Source organism: Cebidichthys violaceus, unplaced genomic scaffold, assembly GCF_023349555.1.
Source record: "Cebidichthys violaceus isolate CVI_PGR_0920_01 unplaced genomic scaffold, fCebVio1.0.p SCAF_181, whole genome shotgun sequence".
NCBI classification, from domain to species: domain Eukaryota; kingdom Metazoa; phylum Chordata; class Actinopteri; order Perciformes; family Stichaeidae; genus Cebidichthys; species Cebidichthys violaceus.
Window position 1 is genome coordinate 137,760 of NW_027176352.1, and position 15,886 is coordinate 153,645.

The following is a 15,886-nucleotide window of genomic DNA, read 5'->3' on the forward strand; positions in this document are numbered from 1 at the left end:
AGGTGATTTGTGGTTATTTTCAGTCGCTCTGACATCTCAATGCATCATATTTCTGTAGATGAAAACCCAATCTGTCCCCTCCCCCCCCCAGATCCCTCAGAGTAAATGTATGAATCTAAATTTGGTCGAGTACAAGTGTGGCAGATAATCTCAAGTAGCCCACATCAATAGGACATTTCTTGGCTCATCTAAAAGGCTCTATTTTCTCAATCGGCTTCTAACTGTGAGGGATGGAGTCCTACATGAACACTATTTTTCTTTTAATGCCAAAGTTAGAACAGTTTTGGTTGCTTTGAAGGACTTCTGTGTTTGCGTGTCGGTCTGTGTTCTTCTCCATTTGGAAAAAGATGATACCTCGCACTTCTGTCCACCAATCAGGGTTTGGCATGATTTGAATCAAACTCTGATGACAGTTGGTGGGTTGTTTGCTGCCAACACTGTTAATCAAATCTGGTCAATAAACCCCCACACAGATCTGCTGAAGCAGTTTAGCTACATTTGTAATTATTAATTAACAATAAATATGGCGTCTTCTCCCCCTTTACTCAAACTTTGATTGTAGGCAAATTTTGTCACAAATATTTAAGGTTATAGAGAAATGCCAAAGATTTTAAATGGGCTTCAAATATAGAAAATTCAAGATGGCATATTTGCTTCGATGGAAAGCGATGGGTGAGGACTACTGAAGAATTCATCTGAAACCCAGAGAGCAAGCAAAATATGAATTTTACATTTTACGAGCTACAGATTGAGTTGTGAGCCAAAATGTTAAGTTCATTTCACTGTAATCTATCATAGTTCTAATCTATCTGTCATCCTGCAAACTAACAGATTAGAACAAAAGTAATTAAATGTTTGTGTATGTCCAAGACCTGCAGAAGGAAAATGAGCCACAACCAAAGTCCATGAAGGTTATTAGCTAGTGAGAGTTTTATTCTTCACCGTTTTACTTAGAAAAGGTGTCTTAAAATCTAACCTGAGAAAAGTGAGGCTGCTACAGAAAGGATTATTTTTTTTTCATCATTCTTTTGCCATTCCTCAAAAAGAAAGGAAAAAAAATTAGCCACGAGTGACCTTTTTCATTTGTGAACATCCGTCAAAGCATAATTCATGTCTTACACATTCACATTCTCTGCATTGCTCTCAATGAGGTGTTAAACAAAAATAATAAATCTACCGCAAAAACGTTGATCGTTCAACTTTGGCGAGGAGCCTCGTTTGACAGATCAGACACTTGCACCATCCATATCCGGTTTGAATCTAGCAGTAGTAGCAGAGCAGCGCTTCCAAAGCCCGAGCTGTGAACTTGTAGAGTCTGAGATATTAAAACGTGATCGTCGGCCTGATTTTTTTTTTTTTTCTCCGTTGCCCGTGTTGGTTTTGCTCTGCTGGATCCTCGGCTGTTGACACAGGGAGAAGCAGCCGTGCTCTAATAAGTGGCTCCAAAGCTTGGATGTCTCTCTCTTCCGCTTCCGCTCACAACGCCCAAAGCGGAGCAATAACACATCATGTATATTCATTCGCAAAAAAAAAAAAAAATCATCAACAGTGTTAATCTTGGTTTTTGCCATTTGTACAACCAGTTTACTTATTGTTCGCCTGAGTGGGTGGAGAAATACGTGAGCTCATTTCCAGGTTTCACCACTTTCAAAGTATTCCTTCATTTCACGGAGACCGAGTTGTGCTCAACGCAGTACTTTCTGTGTACTCCTTTTCTATAGCGAGCAGAGTGCCGCTCTCCAGGGTGCCCCCCCACCCCACCCCACCCTTGTGCGTTGAGCTGCATTTGAAGTGTTGCAATACCAAAATAGAGCAAACAGCTTGAAATGAAACATGTGAGGATTATTCTTACGCGTATCGAGACACCGGTAAATCACACACCAACAGATGAAAAGGAAAAGCCCCCCCCCCCAGCATCGAGGGATAGTTTGACAAAAGTTGGAATTTGCACCGCAGCCCCTCTCCAGCGCGTTGGGTTTGTTAATCGTCTACATGTTCCACACTTGTACATTTCAATTTGTAATTAAAATAGCATTTCAACGGTCAGATCTTTAAAAATGATTTTCCTGGTTAAGCAAATGCCCAACAATTCAAGTATAGCACTTTTTTTTTTGTGTGTGTTTTTTCCCAAGCTTGCACACACTTCATGGTAATTACTATGACAAAGGGCCAGCGTGAACCTAATGAGTTATTGATTGTTTACTCCCAGAGATAATCTGCTCTAACATTGTGTAAGATCAGTATTAAAACACAAGAAGTCGTATTTAAATAGATCAGTCCAGCACGAACACGGCTCCTTGTTTGTCTTTGGGTCTAGGTGAGCTGTGTGTGCGCCGCATTATTTCTCACGATTGTTTTTCATACTTTGATGTTTTCTCACTTAAAAATTCAATCTGCTACTCTGGGGTGCAAGAGCTTCGATGTAACTGGTCTCCATCAAGGCTTCTGCCAGCAAGCGGACTAATAAATTAAAGCAGCTAAAAAACAAACATTAAAACAGAACTGGAAAACACAAACGGAATAAAAAGCATGAACCAAATCAAAAATCCATAATTTGGAGGAGGAGGGGGGGGGTACACCGATGGGGAACAAAAATGAAACGATAAACATCATAGTCCATGAGTGAGGCTGCATAAATACAAAACAAGGGAGGAGCAGAGGTTCTCTTTCATAGCTGGTGAAGGCGGTGAGTGGGCATCTTTTCTTGGAGCACATTTCTACTGAGTCGTAACAGGTGGTTATCTCAATAGGGTGGGAACAGTCAAGTACAGCCGCAATTGGCCGTGAAGGGTTTCTCAACCTGGAAACCCAGGGAAGGATGCATTCAAAGAGAGGGATTCTTCACAAGTCCTTCTTTTTTTTTTTTCCCTCCATCATCTTCTTCTTCTTTCCCAGCGTGTCGGTTGTATGTCTGAGTGGTGGTGCCCCTCCCTGTTCTCTCTCTCTCTCTCTCTTTTTTTGTTGTGTGTCTCTGCTTCACTACTGCGGCGGCGTCTCTCCAACCATCTCGATGCCGTGCTGCTGGAGTTGCGCTCGCAGTAAAGCGTTCTCGTTCTTCAGCTCCTCAATCTTAAGAACAAAGAGGGGGAGAAAAAAAAAAAAAAATCTCATTATCACCGTCTTCATCTCCGTGACAGCTAAATATAGCTCCAAGTTTACAGACCAAACTTTTTTTTTTCCGTTTGAAGACAGAGAGTGCTGGCTGTGTGTAATATACACACACACACACACACACACACACACACACACACACACACACACACACACACACACACACACACACAGGGCTATTCAATCCCTGGGATTATGGAAGTAGTGTGTGTGCAGGGCTTTTCAAAGACACCCCTGTCCACAACCAACTGGATTATCAAATCTTGAGGTATGTCATCTCTGCTACATTTCCCTTGAGTGAATCCCGGATTCTCTGCGCCCCCCACTGGGGGACTGAGGAGAGCGCTTTGAGCATCAGAATAAGAGTCTATTGCAAAGAGCCTCGCAGGCCCGGGACTCGGTGGGGAGATGTGGCAGCTGCAAGATTTCACAATACTTTTGAGCGCATTAGCATGCAGTTAGTTCTCACACAACCCCTGTGTATATTATTCCCACAGTCTCTCAAAGCGCTGATTTCAGGTAACATTGTATAAGTGCAAACTCTTTTGATCCCTTTTTGTCAGGCTGTGATGATCAGCTACACAGGCTGAAGTCTCGGGGGGGGGGGGGGGGGTGTATGCGGGAGCTAGGTGGATTTCATGCCTCTGAGGCTCGAGTGAGAGGATGTTGCAATGCACTCGAAAGCAAACTCATCTGTTCAATGCAGTGGCAATCTTCACAGACACACATGCAGCCCGCTGTGGCCACCTTATTATTTGTGACTCTATTTATCCGCAACACCCGACCAACCTCAAAGGAAGATTTTGACATTATCATTCATAGACCTTCTTTACCCATTATTGAATTCCTGGAAACTTCACATGGTGCCAATATTTGTATTGCTGGAGCGCAGACTGATACTCCTACCTGCTGCCTGCACAACTCGTTGTCCACTTGTATCCTCTCCACTTCCTTCAGGCTCTCCTGCAGTCGCTGGTTGCTTTGCCTCAGGTCGCGAATGTAGTCACAGGCTTTAGACAGGATGCCCCCTTTGCTCTATGAAGGACAGATGAACGGTGACCACATTAAAACAGAAAACGGCAAGGAGGAAAGTTAGCAGCAGTGCGGAAGTGAAGGGAGGCTGCCTACTGCTCCGGTCTTGGTGCTGTCAATATTGCAGTCTGGGATGATCTTGGAAAGCGTGACAATCCAGTTGTTGATCTTGTCTCTTCTCCGCCTTTCAACTGATGGAACGTTAAATAGAAAACAGCTTAAAATATGAAATATATTAAAAAAAAATACAACCAGCAACAACTGAGCGACCAGAGGTGGTTTGGGTTATAATTTCTGACATATGGTCATTTCAGCTGACGCCCTATTGCTATGAAACACTGCCTGACTTTGACAGCTTAACAGCACCCTCTAGTGGCCAGTCCAGAAACATACGTTATCTATTCCTAATAGAATATTTAGACAGGGCTTGGTGATTTTCTTTAAAAAAGAAAGAAGAAATGCCCCATTTAGGCGCCGACCTGCATTGTGTTACACTGATGAAATCAAAAGGCACAATCACAGCTAATTACCCACCTTCATTGTGTTGCGCTCTTCTCCTTTCATCTCTCGGTGTTCGCGGTCCGTCCATTTTCCTGCAGACAGAGAGGAAATAAAACACTTTTCACACGCTGCGCTATCTCCCATCTCTGGCTGCCCTACAATCAGGCACAAGTCCAATCCAATCCCCCAAATTCGCCTAATCCTGTGCCTATTGAAAACTATTCTTCACTGTTATCTCTAAATTCAAGCCTATTGTAATCACAGCCCCTGCCACTACCAGTGTGCTATATATATATATATATATATATATATATATATATATATATATATATATATATATATATAAAAAGGAGCGTCTGAAGTCGTGTAGTTGAAATACTGAGAGATGCACAGCCTCATATGAGGCCACATATGCCGCCCCGATGTCCTGAAGACAAGCTGCTGTGACTGGAATAGTGAGACCCATCCAACCGTCCTATTCTTAATGCTGCCCTCTTCCCAGGTGTGGCCTGAAGGGATCTCTCTGCTTTATTATGCTGTAAAATGACACACAGATGCTGTCTATTGGAGTCTGGGCTTATGGCTAATGACACAAATGTCTCTTGTCTGTGTCCTCCCTCAGGTATTCTGTTAATTAAGTCCCTGAGACGTGACGGGGAGACTTATCCATCCACCCACCACAGCATGAACAGGCCAATAACACACTCGCATGTAATCATATGTCAATTAATACGTCACTCAATCTATGTATAATGAATCAACAAGCATGCAAAAGAACAGAAAACGGTGCAGAAAATGATGTCTCTGTAAAATATTGTGTACTGTTGTTTATTGGCTGCATTTCTGCCGACTCACAGTTCTAATGTCCCGTAAGGTCACACTGGTTCCTCGCCTGTCCCTCTACGACACTTCTTTATTCTACAGCAGTGAGTTTGTGACCCATCAACACAACTCCACTGCTGATATCTCTGTTTGAGATAGTCAGCCAAGCCAAACTGCAGTCTCTCTTGTATCGCAACGCATCTTAATGGGATTTCAGCTGTATAATGGATTCAGTCCAACAGTACTCTTAGGCAGAGTGTTAAAAAAAAAAAAAAAAAGTGGATAGTCGACTGTATGAATAACTAAATGTACGGGCCTAGAGGAACATCTTTTTTTTTTTCTTTCACAAGTTAGAGAGGCACACCTCATCTGAGTGCTCCTGAGAATTATTGTTGCCGAAGAAATCCAGAAAAATGAGCAGTGCACAATCCCGCTGCCGGAGTGCTTTATCCATATCATTGAAAAAAAAATAGGATGCCGACGAGGACGACATTCGTGTCGTCTAAAATTGATCCTCGAAAGGGAAATGAAATGGTTTCTCCTGCTGCCCTCCCATATCATTAGGCTGCAGTGTTAAACGTACATTGAGATACAAGTAGCTGCAGCTTGGGCTTGACATTCTCTCCATGGATATATGATTAAAAAGGTGAGCCTTAGTGATCATTGATCGCTTTTGTACAAACAATTATATATAGAAGAGACATGATGAGACTGACAAAACACATCATTTGTCCCAGTGCTGCTATAACTGTTACTACAACTGTGACTTACTGATAGAGTGCTGAAGGAAAGCGTCTTAAAACCCAGACATGAGCATTGTTTTTTGAGGATTATCTTAAAATCTTAAATTTGTGTTTGCCACAGAGTTTATTTTCTGCAATAATCCCAAAATTGAACGTAAAAAAACAAAACACTTTGGCATTTTGTCGAGGGAACCAGTGTGAAGCTCACTTCCGTGTTTGGCCTCCAAAAAGACCTCATCCCTGCAGCACTCTATTCAAAACTAGGCTGAATAAGTACTAAACTCAAACAACTACAACAGGGGACACTTTGAAAATGATACTAAAATAAAACAAGCCATTTGTTTCCGGATGGAGAACAATGACCTGATTTTAAGTCCTAATGGAGAAACAAGTTCGCCACGAGCACAACTAACAACAATGGATCGGGGTCAGCACTGAAGAAACATCTGTGTCTCACAACATCAGGAGCAGGGAGAATCACCGGGGACTTATGGGAGGGGAGAGGGGGGGGGGGGGGGGGTTTGTGTGCTTCTTCTCTCTTCTAATTTAAATCGGTTCATTTGCAGTAAAAAAAACAACAAAAAAAAGAAGTGTAAGAGAAATGTGGAAACTGTCCTCACCAGTTTAAACCTTCATGCTGCAGCAGCTCGTTTTCATCTCTGCGAACGGCAGATAGGGTGGGAAATGTTCATTTTACTCACATGTCAACGATAATGTCACTGTTCATTAGTTTACACCTAAATATAACTCCGAGGCTTGTGTCACAAGTCATAAATTATTCATGAATGAGGGAATAAATAGAAACAAACATATTGCAGATAGGCATTGCGAGAGATGAAAAAACATTTTCACTTTGTATTTCAACACATGGCGTCGCAGACGTGCACCGCGGCGAAGCTCGTTCGTTACTCTCGACTGGAGAGCGGTCGGTTGTGCGCTGTGAATATCAAGCAACATCAAAAGCGACAGAGCGGCTGCCAAATTTAAGGCGGATCTACAACTCCCCGTAATGCGGCCCGCAACAAAAAAGAGCCGGAATCTTTTGAGAAATCTTAAGTTCCTTGAAAATCACAGAAGCAGTCGACATCCTCGCTGTGGAAACCGTATACTGTTCTAGCCCCAAACTGACAAATAATAAATGAAAGGCAGAGACGGTTAAAAGTGTCCGTCTTCTGTTAAAGACAACTATCTGAAAGAGGAGCAAAACAGGAGCTTATCTGCTTAATTAAACAACCAGAGCGAATATGCTGTGTCCTAAAACAGCTGGTCGGTGATCTAGCTCAATAGCTGTAATGCAGCTCCACGTGTTAAAGGTTAAGTAGGAGGAGGTGGAGGAATATCCACTTAGGTCAGTGCTAACTCGGTTTGACTGAGGGTCATGTGTTCATTTTGGGTGACCATATGACCTTTGGCTTTTACCAAATCAGGAAAAAAAGAACATATAGTTCCAGGACCTTAAAGAAAAGTGTGACTCGTGCGTTCGACGTGCGTTTTCCCACTCAAGCGAACTCTGAATCTGAGATAAAGCTTGTTAGAATTAGTATCCGTAGTCGACCAGAACAGGGCTGGTATCATGCAAATGAAACGACCGCTCACTTTGTCTTTGCTCACGAGAGCCTGCTGATTATCTTAATAACAGCAATCACCAGCATGTGGCTAACAGTTGGAGAGAGTCAGAGTCTTTTGATGCATGATTATAATGATGCATGTTGTGAATTTTAGAGATAAATATCAGAAGAAGATATTGGAAAAAGGAGAAAAGCAAAGTAAATAAACTACGTTAGCATTTCATCTGGCATAAACTGAGCTTCACTGTAGTTCAAATAGGCGTGGAAGTAACATACAATAATTGAGCAAACTGATTGACAGCTAGGCGGTCCATACAAACAGGATTTAGTGCTCATTCTCTTTGCTAAAGACCAAATCCTTCCACTTCCCCAGCCTTCTCCTGCATTAGCATTTAGATTCCTGGGAATTTAGCGCGCGTGTTCACTCAATATATACGTTGATGTTGATTTAAGGGTTGTGTATCTGAGGCTTTGCCAGATGGGCTTTCCTGCACTGAAAGAAGTCTCCCTCAAGCTTGTGGGGGATTCAAATGCGTGCCGTTCTTGCAGTAAATGGTTAAAACCAGAACAAAAATGTCACATCGGAAATCATATCCAATGTAATGGCTGTGAATGGCTGCGAACGCGAGACATTAAAAAGCAATTTGTCCCATTTTTTTTTTTTTAAACTCCAACCAATGTTCCCCTTCGAGCAATTCACAACCTGTCAGCTAAAACCACCAAATGGCCTATCTCGAGTGGCATTCCCATTGAAGGTAACAATAGTGTTTTACAAGAACTGACCAGCGGTTAGTTTGTTGTCAGACATAGCTGCGTCTCAGACTGCAATATCAGTGCTGTCTCCTTCTCCCAGACAGCAACAGAGGATACTCACGCAGGGTAAGGCTGTGTGCGAGGAGCGATGCTTCGCTGTGTGCCCGTCTGAATGACTTCGGGGGGGGTCATCATCACATAAAACTGACCTGTGGAAGGCAGGGCAGTCATCAGTTAGCAATGCGGAGAGAAACAAAAGGGCAACGCGGCACAAAAGGCCGACTCTTGTTGCTCTAATGAATTATCTCGCGACAAATAAAGAGTGCGAGGGTCGATTTTAACGATGCAATTCGCCCCCGGAGTGGCTTGATAAGCTCAAACATTACTGGAAAAACGTTATCTGTGCTCCTTTATGTTTTGGAGTAATTCATTATCACGCTGCAGCATCTCCTCTGCTCTCTGTGTCGAGTCGGAGCTCCTCCAGCTACGCTGGTTAATGAAAGTGCAATAAAACCTTGGTGAGTAAAAAAAAAGCCAAAACTTTATCAACACACCTGTTCAACAAGCATAAACGTGGAGAAAAGTGATATTTCAGTCTGCACCGGGACACTTTGATACTCTGTAAAAAAGGTCAAGCACTTCCCACAACTGAACCCAGTCTTGCCAGGATGTGGTTCATTGCCAGAGCTCCATGCACTATACCCTCCACTACCCCCCCACCTCATAGGAGATGGCACTATCTATCCCCTACAGTGCTCGCAGAAAAAAAAGACAGCTGCCCACTTCCTCCTCCAAGGCCCTGGCTCCAGCCATTACCCACAGCAAAGAAACCTCATGGTCTGCTTCCCTCTCTGTGGCACCAGCAGGCAGAGCTTGGTTTTGTGCTGCAGGCACTAATGAGTGCATCATAAAAGTTAGAATTGAGGTGCGTCACCGGATAAATGGCCTTTAGTCAGTACAACGTATGCGTGGCGAGAAACAGGCAGGGTGTGAGAATGTGCTGCATTAGCCTGAAAGTAAACAGAGAGTTCATCAAGAGCCCAAAGATTCAGGGAAGAAACCTTCCAAACCTCGTATGACCCGTGACTCTGACTGTGTATAGTTCTTTTGTCGATCAACTGAACAGCAACTGTTCGGGTGAATCATTTCTGTTATTTTTCAAAGCAAACATTCTCTAGTTTCAGCTTCTCAAATGAGAGGATTTTTTTTCCATATAAGTCAGTAAATTGATACCTTTGGCCTCTGTTGTTGGTCCAACACAACAAGCATACCTAATCAAGTTTTCTAACATTTTAGGAACTAAACGATTAATCAAGAAAATAATCGGCAAATTAATCCATAATGAAAATAATTGGAAGTTACAGTCCTTGACTAGCACATTTGTCTCTTTTAAAAAGGAATAACTCAAATACAACATCAACTCAGACTGGCTTACAGCTGGGTCTCTAGATGCAGGTACAGGTCTTGTTTGGGTCTCGGTTTTTATGCTCGTGCGGAGGACTAGTCTGGGCCAACAGTGCAGTAGAACGCACAGACACCAGCGGAAAAACAGGGTTATTAATTACACGGCCCTCTCATAAACACTGTCTAGGCGACAGTGTGCCAGAACAAGCAGATGCTGGTTGTGTAGAACATGCTGCTCTCCAGGTCGACTCAGCCCTGATCACCCTCATTGACAGTCCACCAGCCTCTGCTGGATCACCACCATGAAACCGCAAGGACGCTTAAAACAGCCAGGCGACATACGGCAGTAAAGAGGAAGAGCAGCAGAGTGGGTGGACATGTGACACGGGGCAAACACATCACACATATGATCAGCGCAACTAACTTCATCTGGACCTCTGATAATGTCGTATTGTTACAGTATTCAGCAAAAGGAAACATCTTTTATAATCTTAAGTACTTTGTAGGGTCCTACTTTTTGCGGGGATATTGGTTCATCTACAACTACTTGTTCTCTCATTTTGGAACTCAATGCACTGCTGTTTGCTTTGGGGCTAATTCAGCCGTTATTGTCGGTGACACCGTGGTCAGCTTCAACCCAAATTAAGTGTGAGAACCGACTCACCCCCTGCCTGTGTGAGTGTGGGGTCCGCGGCGGCCTGCACAGACACGGCCCCGTCGCTCACCGCGGTTGCGGGGAAGTAAGCGAAGCGCGTCTCCCCTCCCACCGTCTCTCCTGCTGGGCTTCCTCCATTACTGAAAGGGTTTTGGATCACAGCCTGTGACAGATAAGAGGAAGACAGAGAGGGGGGGGGGATTGAACAAGTCGCAATAGAGCGGTCACAGCAGGTAAACGCACACCTCAGTCTCTGTCAGACTCAATACTGGCATCCCCTTCTAGACCCCCCCGAGCAAGACACAGTGCAGTTTGACAGCTGGGGAGAAAAAAAAAGAAAAAAAGAAAAGAAAAAAAAGACGGAGCCGGGATCTTGTTAGCGGAGATAACAGCAAGGTCAGTGAAGCCATCGTTGTATTGCAAATAAAAACTAATTTGATCAGCTCCTGCGAGGATACTCGTGTGTTTTTAACCAAAAACATGTCCTGAATATTGCCAGGGTGCCTTGCAACATCATTTTGAATCTCTGTGTCGGGCACACGTCATCCTCAGACACATGCTTCACTATTTATACTGCTTTGTACAATGGTGCGTCTCATTCATGTGTTTTTAATGGCGTTTGGACAACACTGAGTTTTATGGCGTGTCCACAGAGACGATACTTGCTAGCAAGATTCATTGTTGGTTTTAATATTTAATCAGGAAGACTGTTGAAATGATAAAAGCTGAGATTTTGTCAGCCTTATCCTTAAAGGCTGTCGCGTTACTTAAAGGCTAAACGGCTGCGGTGAGATTTAAAAGCGGTGGGTTCTCTTTGATCAATGACAGAGGGGGAGACTTTGGTACCTGAGCCACAGCCTGAGGAGCCCCGGCGAAGGCGGCTGTAGAGACGACGCTCACTGCTCCTCCCCCATCATCTCGCCCTTCAAGCTGCTGGTCAGTCACCTGAACAACACGGTACGTCACCTGCAAGGTGGAGAGAGGAACAATAGAAAATGTGAGGAGAGCAAACCAGAGGAACCGGTTGATTATTCATGTGGTTTACTGCAGTCCCTATGACAGGCGTGCCGTGTCCAAATCAAAACCTTACCTGACATGTAGATTTGTTTAGCATATCTATTGCTTCAGTTCAGCAGCGCCGAGTATTTAAAACTTTAGTCCTTATTCCAGTAGTGCATTGATCTCCCTTCAGGCACAATCTGAAGCTTGGGCATATTGTATCCCTCTCAATTTGCTTATGCTTCAGAATGTGGCTGATTCAATTTTCACAGAAATTAGCTTGTTTGTTCCAAGAATCCGTATTTGTAACCCTCCATCATGTGACTCTCCTCCTGACTGACATGTGACAGCGTTCCCATGCCAATCCCACACCAGGCTGCAATCACATGATCGCTCACACCAGCCTTATTTACGTCAAATGAGCCACATGGATGCCTGACTTAATCCCCTCTAAATCATCCCAATAAGGATAAACCAACTAGGAAAATCCTGCATTTACTTTTTCATAAATCAAATTTTTTTTTTGCACCACTGTCCCATTGTCAATCACTGACCACCGCTGGAGGGAATACCCTATTAGTGGACGACAAGGAGATTCTCTTGGTCCCCAGCCAATCATGAGACTAGAAAAAGAAAAGCCACACACTCATAGCTTCAGGCAATTTAGAGCCTGCTATCCTCCTGACTTGTGTTCGGAATAGAGGACGGAGCCCAAACATCCGGGAGAAAACACATGACAGCATAACACTGTTCGTGAGAGGAAGCCATGTTTATGAGGTGACGCCGCTCACACCAACGCTCAGTATGACAGACCATGAATTACAAAGCGTGCATGCAGTACATGTGGGGGGGGGGGAATTATGTTTACAGGCAATCATATCATCTACCTCTGTCACGTTGCTCTATTCATGCGACCAAATCCATTCAACCCCATTCATCAACATGTAATGTGAAGCGCTGTCGGTTGCTAATTATGTCTCTGCTGATGTTCAGTCCACCTCACATCTCAAGTGATTCTGTTTTCTGTTGTGAGTGCTGAACCCTAAACTCTCCACCAATATGCCATGAGGTCAGTGGTGAAAGGTAACCGAGTACATTTACTCCAGTACTGTGCTTGTGTACAATTTTGAGGTACCTTACTTGAATATTGATCCGGGCGATGAATGGATTTTATAAATTATTTTTAATTCATGGTTTAGGACGATGTTTAAAAATAAAAATGTATTTTTGCGTCAACTTGGACAATTACTGCATTTTGGAGGCAAATATTGTACTTTTTACTCCGTTTCAATTATTGGACAGTTTTAGTTAGTAGTCACTTTGCAGATTTAGGTAATTAATACAAAAACATAAATCAACAAATAAATTCCTATATGTCATGTACAATTTAAGCTACCCAGTAGTATAAAAAGTAGTTAACATTAGCTCCATCTGTACCTGCTGCAACATCAGTGAAGCTTGCATCACTAATTACGGAACAGCAATATAATATATTTAATTTGATTGTGTATTTTTGCAGGGACAGCGCACAATTAAAATTAATTGCACCGGAGTTAACTAAAAGCTTATTTGCATCTGTTGTCCCTCGACTGGTAGACACAAAAAAAAAACAACAGATGAAAATAAATACACTACATAAAACAGCAACATAGCAACACACAATTCTGCATAATGAGTATAGTTTGATGCTTATACTTATGTACTTTTACTTGGGTAAAGGCTCCGTATAGTTCTTCCTAAACTGCACTGGGGCACTTGGAAAGTAAGAAACAACAATCAGTCCCATAGCTCCATCCATCAGTCACTCACCTGACCACCCTCAGTGCGGAACTGGTATTGTATGTTGTGGTCACCGAATGCTGCAGCCTGCTGAACACTGGCTATGGTGACAGCGGTCTGCTCTTCTCCCGTTCCGTCTGAGGAGGAAAAGAAGACAGCAACAGTCAGATGTGAAGAGAAGGATAACTAATAAAGAAGGCTAACAAGCCCTGAGTTGCATATGTACCGCTGCATGATCAACATAATAGGCAATACATGCTATACGTTGTGACACACACACCTTATGCATCAATCAGATAGAGCAGTTTATCATCCGTTAATGTTATCTAATTTGGGCTATAGTACAGAATATATTCTACATCACTGCTGTGCAGGTTTCCAGATGGTGTAACTGACAGCTTGGTGAATACATTCTTACCTTCAGATGTCTGGACAACCTCTTCCTCTTGCTTTTCTTGGCTGCAAACCAAGATAACAATTAAGTTTAACGCAACCAGTAACGTCTCCGTGAGTATTCTGGATACAAATAAATAGAATTACTGATCCTCAACGTTGCTTTAGCTGATAACAAATGTGTCGCCACATCAACAAGACGCCAGTCAACCAAAAGCACAGCCGCAATGTATACAACACAACTAAAGTTGCTGTACTCGGCTTATAACACAGTTAAAATACCTAGCTTAAGCTAACTTAGCTATTGTGTTATTAGCTAATCATGATCATGTTTTCCTCAACTGTACATGGGTAGTATGGGATACAACTAGTTAGCTATCCAGCTAGCAAAGTCTTCCACTGCTCTTTCTAATTCAACTGCTGTCTTTATATTGAATTCGTTTTGACAACAGTTCTTTAGGTTGGGCCTTAGAAAGCGTCCTAAACTAGCTATCTGAAATAGCATGTTGTAGCTAGCTTGTCCCAGTTAGCCATTTTTTATCCGACTCTCGGTTACCTTGCGCTGTCCAGACTCTGTTCAAGCATATCCATCAGGGTTAGAGTAAAAAGTGATATTCGGTGTCACAGACGGAGATGGAAGTGCTGATCACGGGAACAAACACTCGGGTCATGTGAGAGAGAGACAGCCCAGGACACGTGAGGTATGGCTCGGTGTCGGAGTCAAAATGGAGGCCGCTGCTGCCGCTGCCGCTGCTGCTGCCTTTGGGTGACCCGAGCTGACTCCAACCGTCGCGCTGGAAGATTTTGCCTCCCACACGGTTAACACGTTCAAAACAACGGTGTCTAACCCATTAATAATATACTGAAACGTTACCAGGGGAATTATTATCTGTTGGTAAACATGAGAGAAAGTGGAAAAGAGTAAAACAGTCGAATTAAAATGAAAAAAGTGAATCACCAATTAGTGTCCTAAGAGTAACAAATGTATCTTCAAGGGCTACAAGGTGGCAAATATATGGAAGCCCATTTGTGCCAACAAACAAACAAAAATGATAGAAAGTCATAATTATAAGATACTTTAACACAACAGTCATAGAAGCAGCTATTTGGCAGGTTACCCTACAGTTGACATAGAAATAGATTGTAAGTACATTGAAGACTACTTTAACGTGGCTTTACAACAGATGAAATACTTCAATTGCTTGCTGTTTCACATGGGATTGTACTCAGCAAACGCACCTTTGAAAGGATTTTAAGCAAGAAGCAGCTCTGGAGTAGAAAGAATAAAACCGATGTGGCAACCTTCATTGAACAGCAACTGGAAACATCTGGTCAGAGTCATGGTTATAGGTGGATGCACCAAAAGTGTTGGTGCATTTTTTTTGTATTCGCTGCGGAAATGGGCTTCCATACATACTACTCTGACCCCGAATTCAAAATTCAAAATGAAACGTTTATAGGCTATGACACATACACATTATTATTGATCCCCAGAGAATGAAGACTCTCCTTGCAAATCTCTTACATTCAGCTCATTTTAATATTTGTTTTAGTTACTTTGATTTTCATTTCAGTTTAATTTTACTAGTCTTCACGGACACAATTTGGTAATTTCCGCTAAAATAATGAGAAATATAATAAGGAACCTTCTTTAATGACAAGTTATTATCTCAAAATAATGAGTACATATTTTTGAAATAATAAAATCTAATAAATAATTACTTATTTATCTCGAAATAATTACTTATTAGTTCAAAATACATTATTAGTGGCATTGTAGGCCTGATTCAAACTATTGCAAATGTTTCTCATTATTTTGAAATACTAGGCCTAAGTCACTACATGTCATTACAATGGCAGGAACTTTCACCCAAAATGTTTCTATCACTGTGAAGTTTACATTTACTTCTAAAATTATGAAGTTTATTATTTATCCAGGGAAAGCCAACTCTTCCAGCAAGACTTAAATGTAAAGGGTGCGTTACCAGTGGTTTTCTAAGGGATTTTGAATTAGGCTACTTTACTTTACCAAGGTTAACAACAAACATTCACTTCACCCACACCAGTTTATTAGTACACCTAGTCAAAACTAATACAGTCCAATACAAACTGTCCGTTCCTCATGT

The 15,886-nt window shown here is 42.4% G+C and overlaps 1 protein-coding gene across 2 annotated transcripts; it reads right to left on the bottom strand.

Annotated features, from left to right (window-relative positions):
• Positions 1 to 908: 908 nt before the first annotated feature.
• LOC137874277 (upstream stimulatory factor 2-like) lies at positions 909 to 14,500 on the bottom strand. Of its 2 annotated transcripts, XM_068712906.1 has the most exons (11): positions 14,317 to 14,500; positions 13,786 to 13,826; positions 13,398 to 13,504; positions 11,436 to 11,555; positions 10,599 to 10,752; positions 8,652 to 8,739; positions 6,830 to 6,868; positions 4,678 to 4,736; positions 4,240 to 4,334; positions 4,018 to 4,146; positions 909 to 3,069 (listed from the first exon to the last, which is right to left on the bottom strand). In XM_068712906.1, exons 1-11 carry the CDS (start codon positions 14,349 to 14,351, stop codon positions 2,980 to 2,982), a joined length of 957 nt encoding a protein of 318 aa, XP_068569007.1. In that variant the 5' UTR covers positions 14,352 to 14,500; the 3' UTR covers positions 909 to 2,979. The 2 variants fall into 2 exon arrangements, with proteins under 2 accessions (XP_068569007.1, XP_068569008.1); XM_068712907.1 differs by lacking the exon at positions 6,830 to 6,868.
• Positions 14,501 to 15,886: the final 1,386 nt, after the last annotated feature.